General features: G+C 38.5%; 1 protein-coding gene across 2 annotated transcripts in view; it reads right to left on the reverse strand.

The window, feature by feature from the left end:
- Positions 1–296: 296 nt before the first annotated feature.
- The window catches only part of PTGER3 (prostaglandin E receptor 3), an 82,795-nt gene continuing 70,028 nt past the window's right edge, over positions 297–13,063 (reverse strand). For both annotated transcript variants that reach the window (XR_005022246.1, XM_036872262.1), the window contains 2 exons: positions 5,674–5,765; positions 297–2,783 (listed from right to left, as the gene is read on the reverse strand). Coding sequence is in view for 1 of the 2 variants with exons in the window: in XM_036872262.1 (XP_036728157.1) it covers positions 2,780–2,783; positions 5,674–5,765 (96 nt within the window). In the remaining variant the exon portion in view is untranslated. The remainder of the gene's footprint in view (positions 2,784–5,673; positions 5,766–13,063) is intronic.

The following is a 13,063-nucleotide window of genomic DNA, read 5'->3' on the forward strand; positions in this document are numbered from 1 at the left end:
CCTTCTTCACAATTTCAAGAATAGAAGACTTCTTCTTATGTAGATTTTAGCAACCTCAGCATATTTTTTTTTCTTTCCTTATTAAATCGAGAACTTTCACTTAAAGGAAGCACTTTACACTTAAAGGAAGCACTTTACAATTTCTCTTTGGCATATCCGAATGGCCAAGCATCACTACTCTTGGGCTTTGGGACTATTATTATTATTATTATTTTTGGCCACACCTTGCAGCTTGGGGGATCTTAGATCCCCGACCAGGGATTGAACCCCAGGCTGGTGGCAGGAAGCGTGGAGTCCTAGCCACTGGAGCACCAGGGAATTCCCTGGGGCCATTATTAAGTAAAAAGCATATTAAGTGCTTGAACCCAGGCACTGCAAAACCTCAACAGTGGATCTGATAACTGAGTGGGCTACCATGTGACTAATGAGTGGGATACGGGGGACAAAGTGATGATTCACGTCCCAGGTAAGACAGAGAAGAACCCTAGGAGATTTCATCATGCTACTCAGAATGACATGCAATTTAACACTTATGAATTGTTTTTTTCTGGAATTTTCCACTTAATATTTTCCATCTGTGCTTGACCACTGGTAACTGAAACTGCAGATAAGGAGGGGTTTCTGTACTTAAATTGTCCAAGGTCTAAGGACAAGGTGAGATTCGAACATGTGGGAGATGAGTAGGTTTTGTGTGGGCAAAAGTAACCATGAGGTATTAGAATCAAGAAGAATAGCATCCAGGGATTTGTTGTTACATAATGTTGATTCTGTCCATGACATTTCAACCCACACAGTCAGGAAGCCAGTTTATAGTTGAAAGTGAGAGCTCCTATTATACAGTTGGAGGTAAGTCTAGATAAAGAATTAATCACAGTTAATACTTATTGAGTACCTATTGTGTTACACTCACTTGACGTACCTTATCACAATAACCCCACAGGTAAGTATTACTGTCTTTAGTTTACAGATTATTTCATTGAGACTAAATGAAATTAATTAACTTTCTCAAGTTCACAGAGCTAATGAGTGGCACAGCCAGATTTAAATCCAAGTTTGATTCCAAAACCCATGCTTTTATTACTAGATCACATTGTCTTATAAATGGCATATCATTGTAATAAGTCTCACATCCCACTGTGCTGTAGGGAGAACAGTAAACCTGGAATCAAAAAACTTAAACTTGGATCTGAATTCCTACTTATGTTAGCTAAGTGACATTGGGCAAACCCTCTGTAAACCTTACCCTCTTTTGTAAAAATAAAACAGTAAATAGATGACAGCTAGACAACCACATAGCTGGATGATGGACAGATAGAGAGGTAACAGGAGTGTGGATATTCCTATGATGGTCTGCAAATTCTACTTGCTCAATAAAATATGTTGAATTTAAACCTGAATAAAGGGATTGTGTACAGCATGTTTTGTGCCAGTTACATAATGCTTGAATTTCAATACATATTTAATGAAAATAATTGTAGTTTGCAGCTAATTCACACTGGTTCAACTAGCCAAAAAGAATGATTCAACTATTTTGGTTTCATCACATTGACAGAAATGACAATGGAGTCACAGTATAGGCTCCTATTGCAAAACTACTGATACCATATTATCATCTCTTTCCAAGATATCCTTGTATGTGACAGCATGGCCCTTAGGTGCCTAAAGAAGGGACACTCAATAAATATGTGTTGAATTAAGTGAATGGGGCGAGGGAAAAGAAGGAGGAAGGGAGTGGGAAAGAAAGACAAGAGAAAGAAATGTTGGTTGAATTTATGAGCAGGTAAGGGCACATTAGCTGAGAGATAGTAGATGACTCAAAGTATTTTTTTAAAGTTCACAGAATTTCTTATTTCAGACAAACTAGACACTTTTATTTCATAAAAAAGTAACAAAACTTGATAGTTGATAACTATGTCATTTATTAATTTTGTCTTTTGTATGCCACCCAAGAAGAAATTGTAAGAAATGCTGAATTGATAGTGGTGGATCGGAGACTGCACCTGGATTTTTTAATGCTCCAACTCAACAATTCATCCCTTAGCTTCATTATTATTTTCTATGACATATCAAGACAGCCCTTCGTTGCATCACACCTTTCAGTCTTCAAAGACAGAGAAATAACAATTATGCTGATTCCTGAGTTACTAAATGACACATAACAAGAATACAGACTTAAGGGCTTTTAGTTCCCAGCTTAGCCCAGAAGAACACATCTCCAAAACATTAATCACACATTTTGCATAAATATCTTTGGTCATGGTACCCTCCTGCCTTCATTTGGCATCCTTTTCTATCTCGTGAAGTTTATGTCTTATTAATTGAATTCTTGCTCTCAGTAAGTTGACTTTTCACTGACAAAAACTTTTACTGATTTTTCAAACTCATATTGTAAAATCAAAACTACGATAAAATGTAAAGATATCCACATCAGTTGAGATTCACATAAGGGTTTGAAGCTGGGGGAAAACTCCTGAAGGATGGGGTTTTCTTTTTCTCATTTTTTCACCAGTCACCATCTGTGCAATCGTGCCCAGCTTCTTAAATATATACTCAAAATCCAGTCCCAGAAACCAATTTTTAATACTCAAAGACACGTATTGCAGTAATAAACTTGGTCTCAGTGGATATTACTGACAAGAAAAAACATTAAAATTTTTAAAAAGATGAAAAAGAAGAAACAATCCAAATCAAAATATAAAATTCTCCTTCTCAGGTAGGAAGAAATACACAAACTCAGGGAAGCAGGAATTGCAATAAAAAGTCCACCTCCGTTCTTTCATTATCTGTTAGAATAAAGAGAAAAAGATATAATAAGCATGGATAGGAATACTTTTGTTTTTGTATGGTGTGAGGACTAAGATGTAAGTGTGAAATATAATATCTTAGACATCAAAACATTCTTGTTTGAAGTAATTACATCTGTGTTTTGTAAATAAAAACAATTTAAATAATTCTGGATTTTGGATCATGTAAACCTCTGGATCATTTAATTATGCTAAGTGTATGCCTTCATTCTGAGCAATTTTTCTGGTTTCCAAGATTGTAATCCAGAATAATAATCAAATTATAAAACTATATCAATTGTATAAACATTGAATGGTCAAATAATCTTGCCTTAAAAACAAGCCCTAATCAGTATATAACCACACTCTAAAAGCATCAGGAAGTGTACTGATTAAAAGAGCCATGAAATACAATTTTTCTCCTATCAAACCAACAAAGTATTGTGTGTGTGTCTTAAGATATATACAGTGCTGGTTAGAGTAAAGCAAAGTCAAAACTCTCACACATTGCTGAAGAAATTTTAAATCTCTAGTAATTCTTTTTGAAAGCAGACTATAGGCATCTTTCAAGAATATTAAAAATTTATATATTATTTATTCTTTAAAGTATACTTTTGGTAAAAACAATCACAAATTTTTTTTTTAATTCTGCATTTCAGTCTTTGGGTAATAGATACAACTCTATTCATCACGGTGCCAAATTTGAACACACATAATGATTAAGTAAACTATAGTATATTCTTTTAATAGGCTATTACATAAATATTAAAGTTACTTTAAAAATAATTTGTAAATAATCTGAGGAATGTTTATTTTATGTTAAATGAAGTAAAAAAACAAGACACAATAATGAGTATAGGGCTTCCCTGGTGGTGCAGTGGTTGAGAGTCTGCCTGCCAATGCAGGAGACACGGGTTTGAGCCCTGGTCTGGGAGGATCCCACATGCCGCGGAGCGGCTGGGCCCGTGAGCCACAACTACTGAGCCTGCGCATCTGGAGCCTGTGCTCCACAACAAGAGAGGCCACGGCAGTGAAAGGCCTTCGCACCGCGATGAAGAGTGGCCCCCACTTGCCACAACTAGAGAAAGCCCTTGCACAGAAATGAAGACCCAACACAGCCATAAATAAATAAATTTAAAAATAAAAAATAAAAAAATAAAGGCAGAAAAAAATTTTTTTAAAAAAATAATAATAATGAGTATATATTATCATAAGTATGTAAAACTAAATCAAGGAAAGTGTAGGGGAAAATGAAGAGAGAAATATACTAAAATGATGGTGGGTTTTTCTTGAGTAGTGGAAGTAAAGTTTAGTAAGTTGCCTTTCTTTCTAATTTTCTTTATTTTCCAAAGTTTCTATAGAGAGCCTGGCTTATTTATATAATGAGGGGAAGTATGATAAGATTTACTTTAAAAAAGTAAAAGTGGGATTAGTATGAACCTACCAATAATGAGATGGGAGCTGGGTATCTCCCTACTTTTCCCTTCTTTTGTTTTCCAAGGGATCTGTGTTCATAGCAAAACAGTGCCTGTAATATGTATATTACAGGCAGATATCCAGGGGAAGGATATAAGATCATAAAAGTGAGTTGAGTAAAAACTTTATTGGCCTTGTGATTTTTGAGGTATGTTCCAGAAGCAACCAGCTTATTCTTATCCTTTGGGCATTGTTGCACAATATTTATTGAAAAACACATTTAGATCTTGCCCTGAAGAACAGAAGTGATTATCTCTCAGTTACTGCCACTATGGGAGAACAAATGGTCAAAGAAATTGAGCTGCTTGAATGTCCACATCTCTCATAACAACTTATATTGAGTAGAGGAGCTATTGTACCCAGCTGTACCCAGGGAATGAAATAAAATGAACATGCTGACTTTCCATTAAAAATGAAGAGTTCAACTTATTTGAAAAGACATGTGCTATCTTTGAAAATAAATTAAAACTTTTTACATGCTCTCATTAAAACAAAAAGATCACACAATGCAATGATACACAGAAGACTATTCATTCAGTTAACCCTACAGTCAGTAACAAGAATATTGAAAGGAAATGTTTGAGGGAGGAAACTAATGCTCAAAATTTAGTCTGACCAAACGTGCATCACATTTGGCATTATGTTCTGCTTTCTGCAATGTTCATTCATTGAAATATATGTTTTATACAAAACAGATATAATCGAAAGGTCAAGTAAGAGTGTGCTAAACATATGGTGAACATGCTGAGTTCTGGTGCCTAAGCAAAACAGGGGTAACTTAGCGTTAAAATACCCCTGGAAGGATGGGATTAACATGTACACAATACTACGTACAAAATAGATAACCAATAAGGACCTACTGTATAGCACAGGGAACTGTACTCAGTATTTTGTAATAACCTATAAGGGAAAAGAATTTGAAAAAGAATATATATATATATATATACATATAAAATATATATGTATGTATATATATGTATGTATAATATATATGTACATATATATATAATATATATATGTATATAATAATAAATTTCTGTGCTGTAGACCTGAAAATAACATGACATTGTAAATCACCTATACTTCAATTTTAAAAAAATTTAAGAAATACTCCTGGAGACTGTTCTTACTATGAAAAGTAAGTGACGTGCAGGCTCTTTCACTACATGGAGTTGGTCAGTTCCAAGAGCAGCCTGGAGCCAGTCTCAGAAAGTTCTTAATTGGAGGAAATGTAAGTGAAGTTGTAAAAAACAACAGTAGCTCCTTGGGGAATCTAGTCCTCCTTAATCAGATGTGTGTGCTTAGTTTGCATTTTAATTCTTAGAGATATTCTGCCTTTGTAACATGAACTCGGATCAGAACAGAGAGATGGGGGAGGGCTTAGCTGTAGATCCAGACCGCTTCTACATCTCACCTTTCCAAGTGGTCACTCCACATCAAGGTTGAGGAGCACTGGTGGGGTAAAGAGGTGGAGCTGGAGGCATAGTTGTTTGTGTGGTGCCTGATCTGTGAACAGACAGAGGGTTTCAGTGGATGAATTATTGATTATGACTCCTTTCATCAGATGACACTTCCCTGAACATCTTTGAAAAAACAGCAGAGCCCCAATCTATACATCAATGCCCATCGGTTATGACCGAGTAAACAAAGATGCTTTAGATATTATCTCCCCGAAACTGTCCCATTCCTGCCTCTGTGCTTTGACCCACATTCTATTTCTTCCCACACTGACACACCAGACATCACTTGAGAGCAGAAATCGGGTCTAATGTGACTTCGGGAGCCCTAGAGCATTTATCACAGCATTTGTTAAATGCCGAATGAAAGCTCACTGACTTCAGATGATCTTTATAGGTAAATCTAATTCTACCACTCTCCAGCTTTCAGTGGCTTCCTGTTGCTCTTAGGGTACAGATCAAAATTCTTAACGTTATCTGTTTGATCTAGCCTCCGGCTGCAACTCCAGCTTTGCTTTGAACCTTTTGCTACCGTGTGCTCAGGCCACACTAGCCGTCCAGGAATGTCACAAACAAGGTCATCCTCCTCCCTACCTCAGGGCCTTTGCACTTGAAGCTTCCCCTACCCAGAGTGCTCTTCCGTTCCCTCATCACCTGGCTGACTGCTACTTGTCCTTCAGGTCTTAACTTGGAAAATCACTTCCTCAGAGAATACCCTGTTGACTAGGACTGGTCTCCCACTGTGTGACCCACTATTTTCTTTTCAATAATTCATTGTAGTTTGTAACGACTAGTTATTTGTGTGATTATTTGTTTAACACGAGTTGTTATCTCTAGGCTACAAGCTTCATGAGGGCAGAAACCATGCCTGGCTTAGCTTATCACTGCATCTCCAACAGCTACCACAGCGCCTGGCACATAGGTGACGGTTGGTAAGTATTTGTGGCCTGAATGAACAATGCTGCATAATTTGCCCTGAGGCCCATCCCTCAACAGCATTCTACAAATAATCGCTTAAATTCATTCGATGCAATAAAATATTGAAATATACACATTTTGACAAAGTTGAAATACATAAAAAGAAAATATACCTGAAAAATGTTTCCTTTTTATACATTTCTTAGTAATTCTCTTACAAGAACTAGCAAAATGAAATGAAATTCTTATAAGAAATTGTTATAAGAAAGAACAAAAAGAAATTGAATTCAATGTATCCTTAGTCAGTCTTTTTTATCAGATTGCTAGAGTCCTTTTTTTCTCAAGAGTATAGTTAAGATCATCTTAAATAGCATGTCCAACCCAAGTGGCGTGACATTATATAAAATGTCCAGACAGGCATGTGGTTCTCCAGTTCTTGACTGTGTTAAGCAAAGAGACAATTTTTTGTTTTAGGAAGGCAGGGTTATTTGAAGGACAATAAAATAACACGTCTTCATTGCAACAAAAAAATATAATTTGGCCAATATCTATTTCAGAGCAAACAGAAGATGTTCAGGGACACTTTTTATAGGAACATTGTGGATCTGGAAGAGTGGTCAGAGTCGAGGTCAAAGTAGAAAAGAAAAACAAAACAGGTTTTCCTCTTCATTCTCTGAGACTTTCAGAATCCCCTGTGTGCCCCTGTATGAGAAGACCCTCCATCTGTTAAAGAGCAATCTGGTTAGATTGGGTCCCTTCACTAGAGGAACGCTAAGTTTCTCTTCCTGCTGTCATGCAGCTTAGGTTCTCACTTAGAGGACTGCTTTAACTAAGTAAATACACTTGGGATTGCATTATTTGTTGGCCCAACTTTAAGAGCAAATATAACAGTAGGCATTTGGGTATCATAGGCCTGTCCAATGTCAAGTAGCAGGAAAAGAAGGAACTAAAGAGAAATGAGGCACTGCAAGGTAATAGGTGAAGAGCCGTGAGTTCTGAAGCATGGTATGGTGCCCTGTTCCACTCCCTAAACCACTCCCCTGGTGGAACCCATCTCCCCTATGGACATTCTCCGTGATTCACTCCGTCATTCACATTACAAAATTCTGCTTCACGGTCACACCTAATTCTGCAGCTTACTCTGCCCCTGCATTTCATGCCAATTTTCTCTCCTGTGTGTCTCTTTTATTTCACTCCTTCTCTCCAGTCTTCACGTCATTGTTCAGAGTCTCACCCTCCTTCTTCTTGTGCAGTGAATCAATCTGAACTATATGAAATTCACATTTTTGTTGGATCAAAAATGGTTGGATATTGGAAATTATATCTGATTCAACCTAATAACAGCCTTCTAACTAACTAGTGTTTCTGACTGGAGTCTTTCTTTTCTCTAACACATCCTTCGTATTGTTTCCAAGGCAAACCTTGGCAAATCCTAAACATCTTTGAAGGTTCCCCATTGCTACAGGATAAAGTTCTGAAGTGCCTAAGGTGCACCACTGAGTGGTTCCAACCTCCACCTCTGGGTTTATCTCCTGCTTCTCCTCTTCGTGTGACCCTTGATTCAATCCTGTAAACTACTCACACTTCCGGAAACCTGCCAAGGCTCTTTTACACCTAATTACTATGGAGTTTGCTATTCCTTTTCTAAAATGCCTCTCTCTACTTCTGTCCAGAATCAATTGTACTTTTCCTCCAAGATCCAGTCTTTTGTTTTCTTGGAAAAGTATCTTTCCTTCTATCATATATCCATGGCATCGTATACATTATTCAAGATGTAATTATCTCATTATATCGTACTGGATTGGCCAAAACGTTTGTTTGGGTTTTTCCATAACATCTTACAGAAAAACCCGAACAAACTTTTTGGCAAACCCAATACTTATGAGTGTGTCAGTTTCTCACTTTCTGATTCATAGCAGGAGCCCAATAAATGTTTGTGAGTAAAACAGCATTCCAAGAAATGATTGGCTCTCCTCAGTGGTCAACATTATGAGGCCAAGGACTAACCAAATCTTTTGGCACACATAAGAACCTACTAGGTAGAAATCACTTTATCAGGCATGATGATATGTTCATATTTTAAGTTTCTTTTGACTCTAGAAATGTGTAGTCTCTGTATGTCCCATATAATACTTGAGAATATCCATGGTTACCTTTCACCTAACTATATATCACTCTAACCCACTGGACTGGGATGAAAGCACTTAGACACTCAGTGCACTTTTTTGAATGAATCAATGAAGGAATCAATGAATAATAAGTAAGGACTGTCTTGTGCTGAGTATTCCCAGAGGCAGACCCTGAGCCAAGGGCTTGTGTGCAAGTGACTTATTAAGGATGTACTCCCAGGAGAAACAGTAAGGGAGTGGGAAAGTAGGACAGAGAAGGAGAAGAAGCCATGATGTGGTGAGATTTTAGGTAATTCCATTCTCAGTCTGAAGCTTTGGGAAACTCCGGAGTGTAAACTACACTTCAGAGTTTATCCCATCTCTAGACAAAGGGTCTGGGCTTTCCTACTCCCATACCCATAAGTCATTGCTGCTTTGGGGAGGAGTAAAAGCCGTAGGTTATGCTGGTTCTGACTGTGGGTGAGCCTCTGAAGGTACTGGTGTGAACAATTGGCAGCAAAACAAGCAGAAGCCGGGGATGGGTATAGAACTGGTGTACAGGATCCGATAGGTTCTGCGTAGGGATCCAGTCATGTGGGACACACTCCAAGCAAATATTTGGCAAGCTAAGTTTAGCTGGTAGTGGAGGAGACTGCCCATGTCTGTAGATTGGGGAGCTCTGTTCAGCAGGGTGTCCTGTTGAAAATAATCTTCTTCACTCCTGCTACTGATGCCTGGACTCCCTCTAGCTAGGGATAAAACTTCTTAATCTATATTGAGAAGCAATACTTAAAAGGGAATTACCTTGGGTGGAAGGGAGAAAAGGTAGAAATATTTATGTCAGGCAATGCCAAACTCTTTTACGTTTAATCCATTTAATGCTTTACCGCTTTAAGACACTGAATTTCATCCACATCAAAGTATGAGTCTTTCCTGAGAGTGTAGGACGTACAGGCGCTAATGGGCCTCTCTTAGACATCTTAGCTCTTACCCCTATGAAGATATGTCCAGCTCAAAATAAGTCCTCTTCCTCTTGTTTTAGCTAAGCTTATAGCTTTGTGTGTTCTTCCCAAATTACCAAATATGTATAATACCCAAGCTGCTAGCAAAGCTGGTCCTCTCTCTGGATATGAGAACCCAAAGATTTTCAGTTAAAGCAGCTTCATTTACTCAGCCTTATTACAGGATATTTTTAAATATTCCTGTTAAGATAGAAAAGACTATCTGTGTGTGTGTGTGTGTGTGTGTGTGTGTGTGTGTGTGTGTGTGTGTGTGTGACCTTCACTTTGCATTTGACTCTTGGACCAAATTATTTTCCTGTGGCAATTGCGATAAAAAGATTGATGTATGAGTGGCCACTCCAGTCACCTGAACACAACCCAGTTGTTGGGTCTGCTGCCATGGCTTGTGGGTGGACCCTGGCTGTTAGTGGCTTGGCTGGATGCCGGATGCCTGTGTTCCTGGAGCCACCCTGCCTCTGTCTGGTGAACCCTGCATTAGTCTGTCTGTGAGGTTCCTTTCAGAACGACCCAGCTGCACCACAGAGTGCAGACTACTCTTCAGCATGTTGCTAAAGTTCCCTCTGTTTACTTCGCATCATCTCACTAATTTCTCCCCATCCACTGTTTGATCCTGAATAGCGGAGGTGTATGGTCTGATCTATTGTCTTCAGAATTTCAGTGCCAGATGTGTAATATATTATAAAGGCTAGCTGAATTCCTGAGGAACACAGAGAAAACTATTTGATGATTACTTACCTTCCATCACCTCGAACTACCTGTGTCCTTGTTATAGATCACCCTGCGCCTATAGCTAACCCTCCCTCTTCCAACTTTCTGTTCCCTGGCTCTATTCCACTGCCTTCAAAAGTCATAGGCTTCCCTTATCTTGGGAAATAAAATACACACAAACACCTGTTCTTGACTGCTTGTCCCTTCCCCTTTCTGTAGGTGTGGTCCAATCTCTTGCTCCCTTTACCACCAGCTTCTCTACATGATATATCCTCTACTCTTATTTCCTCTCCCTTCAACTCCCTCCTAAAAGACAGCCCCAAATTATAAAGTTCTTTCCCTTTGTCAGGCATGTTCTAAACATTTGACAAGTGTTCATTCTTTGAAGTTTGCACTACTATCATCTCTCCACTTGACAGATGAGGAAACTGAGGAAAAGAAAGGTAAAATAACTTTGTCCAGGGTCACCCACAGGTAAGTGGCAGAGCTTGGATTCAAATGCAGACAGTCTGGTTCCAGAATACATGCTAACTACACTCTACATTTCCTCTATAATTGGATTTCATCCCAGTGACAGTAAAACTAGTCTCTTGGAAACTTTGGAATTTACTATCATCTCTGGTATTGTAGTACTTGAGCTAGATGCACCTATGCTGCATACTAAGATCTAGTATTTACAAGATTGTCCTCTTTTTATACAAGTATAATGAAACTTCATTAATTTGGAATGAACAAATCATTCTGAACTAAATGTTGTATTTTCATGATGTATAAAAAGGGGTTAATTGGGGACTTTCCTGGTGGCGCAGTGGTTAAGAATCTGCCTGCCAATGCAGGGGACATGGGTTCGAGCCCTGGTCCGGGAAGATCTCACATGCCGCAGAGCAACTAAGCCCGTGAGCCACAACTGCTGAGCCCATGTGCCACAACTACCGAAGCCCGTGTGCCTAGAGCCCATGCTCCGCAACAAGAGAAGCCCACGCACTGCAACAAAGAGTAGCCCCCGCTCACCGCAACTAGAGAAAGCCTACACTCAGCAACGAAGACCCAATGCAGCCAAAAATAAATAAATAAAATAAATAATTTTTTTAAAAGGGGTTAATTGATCAAAGAAATGAGTGAAACATGTAAGTCAGTAGGGGCAGAATTTGACCTACTCCAGGAGAAAAAATATAGATAATTTTAGAATATTGAAATGCAAATATGTGACAAAGTTATTTTTTATAACTAAAAAATAGAGATAGCTAGCTTGCAGCAAAGTCTTGTCTGGAATTCAGCCTCCTTATTTCTGTTCCATCATAAGGCCCCATAATCAATCTATAGATTTGATTCACTTGTAAACACCCCCAGAGTATAACAGTTATTCAGCAAACACTTGTTTCATAAAAAAAGAAAGAGGTGGATAACTGAGCAGTGTGAAAAACTAAAATGTGACCTGGCCAATTATACTAGTCAGTGAACCCCACAAGGACAGAGATTTTTATCTGTTTTTGTTCACTGATGCACCCCCTGTGACTAGACCAGAGCCTGCCACAATGCAGCTTAATTACTGTTTAATGTTTAAATGAATGATTTCTATGTGTTTTTACATAGAGTGCCTGCAAGTGGGTGGATATTGTTTCCATTTTATAGATGAAAAAAAAAAAATGAAAGCTCAACAAAGTTAAGTAACTTGCTCAAGTCTAGACCTAGATCCAGGACTAGAAACTAGGCCTTTTGCTCCTAGTTCATTACTTAACAGTAAAAATATTGCTTTCTGATTTTTAAAAAATCAGTTAATTATTCTGTATAAGGGATAAAGATAGATATGGAAGCTTCAGCAACATTCTAAGGAAATGTGTACCGCTGGTGCATTATCTACGGTCATTATGCACTTGCTGGTCTCGGAGTGAGGCATCGCTTCTACTCTGGGTCCTCCTATTCCACACTATCAAGAAGAAGAAACAGTTTTGCTTCTTACTCCTCAAAGCTTTCCTTCCCTTCATCTTTCTCTTCTCAGAGAAATGAAAGAGGGAGGTGCAGCGCCTTTTTTCTAATGATGGTCTTCATGCTCTCCCTGAGACTCTGAGCAGCTAAGGCTACATAAAGGCTCTAATGTCTGACAATCTCCTCCTCAGTAGAACTTCATCTTCGGGTTTTTACAGCCTTACAGTCCAAAAATATTACACTGAAACTCGGCTATGTGACCTCCAATGCTTCTGTCTTAACCTACTCTTTTAAAGGCGTTCTGCCTTTTTCTCCTTCTAAAACATTAAAATGTGTTCGAAAGAGAGTAGACCTTAAATGTAATTCACACTGGTTTCCTCACAATAGTACAGATTGTAGAAACCCTAAGAATTCAGAGAAAGGGAAATAAAAGTGGCTTTTGTTTTGGGGGGGTGAGGTTTCATCAAGAGGTATAAGGTGTGAAAAGAATCGGTAGGGAGGAGGGGGAAAGCTTGAACAAAGACAGATGCTTGAATGTACAAGAGTCAGAAAAGCACAAGTGGGCTTCCCTGGTGGCGCAGTGGTTAAGAATTGGCCTGTCAATGCAGGGGACACGGTTTCAAGCCCTGGTCTGGGAAGATCCCACATACCGCGGAGCAACTAAG

The sequence above is a fragment of the Balaenoptera musculus genome, chromosome 1 (assembly GCF_009873245.2).
Source record: "Balaenoptera musculus isolate JJ_BM4_2016_0621 chromosome 1, mBalMus1.pri.v3, whole genome shotgun sequence".
NCBI lineage: Eukaryota > Metazoa > Chordata > Mammalia > Artiodactyla > Balaenopteridae > Balaenoptera > Balaenoptera musculus.